Source organism: Phoxinus phoxinus (genome assembly GCF_949152265.1).
Source record: "Phoxinus phoxinus genome assembly, chromosome: 14".
In the NCBI taxonomy this organism is placed as follows: Eukaryota; Metazoa; Chordata; class Actinopteri; order Cypriniformes; family Leuciscidae; genus Phoxinus; species Phoxinus phoxinus.
The window spans coordinates 34,997,556-35,001,400 of NC_136889.1; the positions used below are offsets into that span (position 1 = coordinate 34,997,556).

A 3,845-nucleotide genomic window follows, 5' to 3' on the forward strand; every position below is an offset into this window, starting at 1 on the left:
GGACACTGGATCGAGCCATAAACATGCCTTTAAAGGGATGGTTCGGAGTAATTTAAACATAGGGTTCTTCACCATGACCTTGAGCAAAAAACCTGTTGGCTTTTTTCCCCTTGGTGGAACATTATTATAGTTAGAGCTCATTTAGAGATATCTGCCGAATGGCTTAGTGCAGGCGCTAATGGATCCAAGGTTGTATCTGGTAAATTACCGCACTAATAATGCCCGGAATGACACCAAACTTCTAAAGTAGTACAAATAGTACACATTGAGAAAGTTTCCCTTGATCTTTAGACATAGCCTATACACATATGTTCTGTACACATAAAACGAGGCATTGGAAAGTGTAAGTACATCAGGGGTTTATTTAAATAATGGCTTATACACGTGTATGTATATCACTTATGTACTGGAATCATATTTTATGTCTCTGCACTTTTAGAGTCTCTGCACTTTTACTAAGTGCCTGATTCGTCCAGCACTGCTAAGAGAAACTGAATGAAACATCATGAACTGTTGGCGCGGGTTGATATGGTGTCTGTGGGGAATTGATTGGATCGTTGTGGTTTGCTATTGGCTGATCTCATGTGAGTGACAGGTTGCCCCGCCCTCGGCATCAGAGAGAAGAGAAGAGAGGAAGATATTCTGACTCAAGATTATTACAACAATAATGATGAACACCGATCAATCATTTTTAGTGAACACTGCAATATTCCATAAAAAACAAGAACTGTCCGTTTTGATGTCATGGTCCCTTTAAATATCCACTCGAGGCTTCTTCCTCCGGCTCAGAGGCGGCAGTGCAGCTCTGTAATCTCCAGGATAATCTCCGAAGGAGGAGGAGAAGAAGAAGAAGCAGAAGCAGTGACGCCATTGGTTGCTATGGTCGCAGATTATGTTGCACATCACATCCGGGGTGCTCGCGTTAGAATAACACGTCTTTAACACACTCCTGACAGAAGCGCAGTGGTGTGTGTGGTGTGTGGTGTGTGAGTGTGTGGGGATGTGAGCGCGATGGCCGAGGACAGTGAGTGGGTGCCAGAGAGCGTCGCGGGGTTCCTGGGCAGCCCAGACTGGCTCATCCCGCTAGCGGACTTCATGGAGAACCACTGCTCAGGTGTGTGTGTGTGTGTGTGTGTGTGTGTGTGTGTGTGTGTGTGTGTGTTCATGGAGAACCACTGCTCAGGTGTGTGTGTGTGTGTGTGTGTGTGTGTGTGTGTGTGTGTGTGTGTGTGTGTGTTCATGGAGAACCACTGCTCAGGTGTGTGTGTGTGTGTGTGTGTGTGTGTGTGTGTGTGTGTGTGTGTGTGTGTGTGTGTGTGTGTTCATGGAGAACCACTGCTCAGGTGTGTGTGTGTGTGTGTGTGTGTGTGTGTTCATGGAGAACCACTGCTCAGGTGTGTGTGTGTGTGTGTGTGTGTGTGTGTGTGTGTGTGTGTGTGTGTGTGTGTGTGTGTGTGTGTGTGTGTGTGTGTGTTCGTTCATGGAGAACCACTGCTCAGGTGTGTGTGTGTGTGTGTGTGTGTGTGTGTGTGTGTGTGTGTGTGTGTGTGTGTGTGTGTGTGTGTGTGTGTGTGAACCACTGCTCAGGTGTGTGTGTGTGTGTTCATGGAGAACCACTGCTCAGGTGTGTGTGTGTGTGTGTGTGTGTGTGTGTGTTCATGGAGAACCACTGCTCAGGTGTGTGTGTGTGTGTGTGTGTGTGTGTGTGTGTGTGTGTGTTCATGGAGAACCACTGCTCAGGTGTGTGTGTGTGTGTGTTCATGGAGAACCACTGCTCAGGTGTGTGTGTGTGTGTGTGTGTGTGTGTGTGTGTGTTCATGGAGAACCACTGCTCAGGTGTGTGTGTGTGTGTGTGTGTGTGTGTGTGTGTGTTCATGGAGAACCACTGCTCAGGTGTGTGTGTGTGTGTGTGTGTGTGTGTGTGTGTGTGTGTGTGTGTTCATGGAGAACCACTGCTCAGGTGTGTGTGTGTGTGTGTGTGTGTGTGTTCATGGAGAACCACTGCTCAGGTGTGTGTGTGTGTGTGTGTGTGTGTGTGTGTGTGTTCATGGAGAACCACTGCTCAGGTGTGTGTGTGTGTGTGTGTGTGTGTTCATGGAGAACCACTGCTCAGGTGTGTGTGTGTGTGTGTGTGTGTGTGTGTGTGTGTGTGTGTGTGTGTGTGTGTGTGTGTGTTCATGGAGAACCACTGCTCAGGTGTGTGTGTGTGTGTGTGTGTGTGTGTTCATGGAGAACCACTGCTCAGGTGTGTGTGTGTGTGTGTGTGTGTGTGTGTGTGTGTGTGTGTGTGTGTGTGTGTGTGTGTGTGTGTGTGTTCATGGAGAACCACTGCTCAGGTGTGTGTGTGTGTGTGTGTGTGTTCGTTCATGGAGAACCACTGCTCAGGTGTGTGTGTGTGTGTGTGTGTGTGTGTGTGTGTGAACCACTGCTCAGGTGTGTGTGTGTGTGTTCATGGAGAACCACTGCTCAGGTGTGTGTGTGTGTGTGTGTGTGTGTGTGTTCATGGAGAACCACTGCTCAGGTGTGTGTGTGTGTGTGTGTGTGTGTGTGTGTGTGTGTGTGTGTGTGTGTGTGTGTGTGTGTGTGTGTGTGTGTGTTCATGGAGAACCACTGCTCAGGTGTGTGTGTGTGTGTGTGTGTGTTCGTTCATGGAGAACCACTGCTCAGGTGTGTGTGTGTGTGTGTGTGTGTGTGTGTGTGTGTGTGTGTGTGAACCACTGCTCAGGTGTGTGTGTGTGTGTTCATGGAGAACCACTGCTCAGGTGTGTGTGTGTGTGTGTGTGTGTGTGTTCATGGAGAACCACTGCTCAGGTGTGTGTGTGTGTGTGTGTGTGTGTGTGTGTGTGTTCATGGAGAACCACTGCTCAGGTGTGTGTGTGTGTGTTCATGGAGAACCACTGCTCAGGTGTGTGTGTGTGTGTGTGTGTGTGTGTGTGTGTGTGTTCATGGAGAACCACTGCTCAGGTGTGTGTGTGTGTGTGTGTGTGTGTGTGTGTGTGTGTGTGTGTTCATGGAGAACCACTGCTCAGGTGTGTGTGTGTGTGTGTGTGTGTGTGTGTTCATGGAGAACCACTGCTCAGGTGTGTGTGTGTGTGTGTGTTCATGGAGAACCACTGCTCAGGTGTGTGTGTGTGTGTGTGTGTGTGTGTGTTCATGGAGAACCACTGCTCAGGTGTGTGTGTGTGTGTGTGTGTGTGTGTGTGTGTGTGTGTGTGTGTGTGTGTGTGTGTGTGTGTGAACCACTGCTCAGGTGTGTGTGTGTGTGTGTTCATGGAGAACCACTGCTCAGGTGTGTGTGTGTGTTCATGGAGAACCATTGCTCAGGTGTGTGTGTGTGTGTTTGTGTGTGTGTATGGCGTTATTTTCCTGTCAAATGTCGAGAGCGCATTATTGTAGCGCGAAAGTACATTAATATAATGCGCGAGCGCGAATCTCTCTACTCGCGCACGAAATATGATGCGCGAGCGCGAATCTCTCTGCTCGCGCGCGGAATATAATGTACCGAGCGCGAATCCCGCGCGCGCGCTCTCAGATATACGCTGCTCTTGTAAGAATTTTCTCTGGGCTCGCTCAGAGAATATGCCTGCACTTAAAACCTGTTCAGTGCCATCGCGAATCTCTCCTCTTCGCTTAAAGTAAGCGTGTATGTGCTCAGACTGTGACCCGTGCGTTCGCGCATGCCTAAGTACTCTTCTCTTCCATTTCTTTATCTTTGCTCTTGGCATAAACGCTGTCAAAACGGCAACAACCAATCATAAATAGGCTTCAACGGCTGACCAATGAAAACGCGACATCGTACATGGAATCTTATTGGTTGATATTGAACCGCACATGGAATAAGTTCA

The 3,845-nt window shown here is 48.7% G+C and overlaps 1 protein-coding gene across 3 annotated transcripts in view; it reads left to right on the forward strand.

The window, feature by feature from the left end:
• Window positions 1–807: 807 nt before the first annotated feature.
• cfap36 (cilia and flagella associated protein 36) overlaps window positions 808–3,845 on the forward strand; it is a 31,472-nt gene continuing 28,434 nt past the window's right edge. For all 3 annotated transcript variants that reach the window (XM_079634783.1, XM_079634784.1, XM_079634785.1), the window contains exon 1: window positions 808–1,114. In XM_079634783.1, coding sequence (XP_079490909.1) covers window positions 1,012–1,114 — 103 coding nt within the window. In that variant the 5' untranslated portion in view covers window positions 808–1,011. The remainder of the gene's footprint in view (window positions 1,115–3,845) is intronic.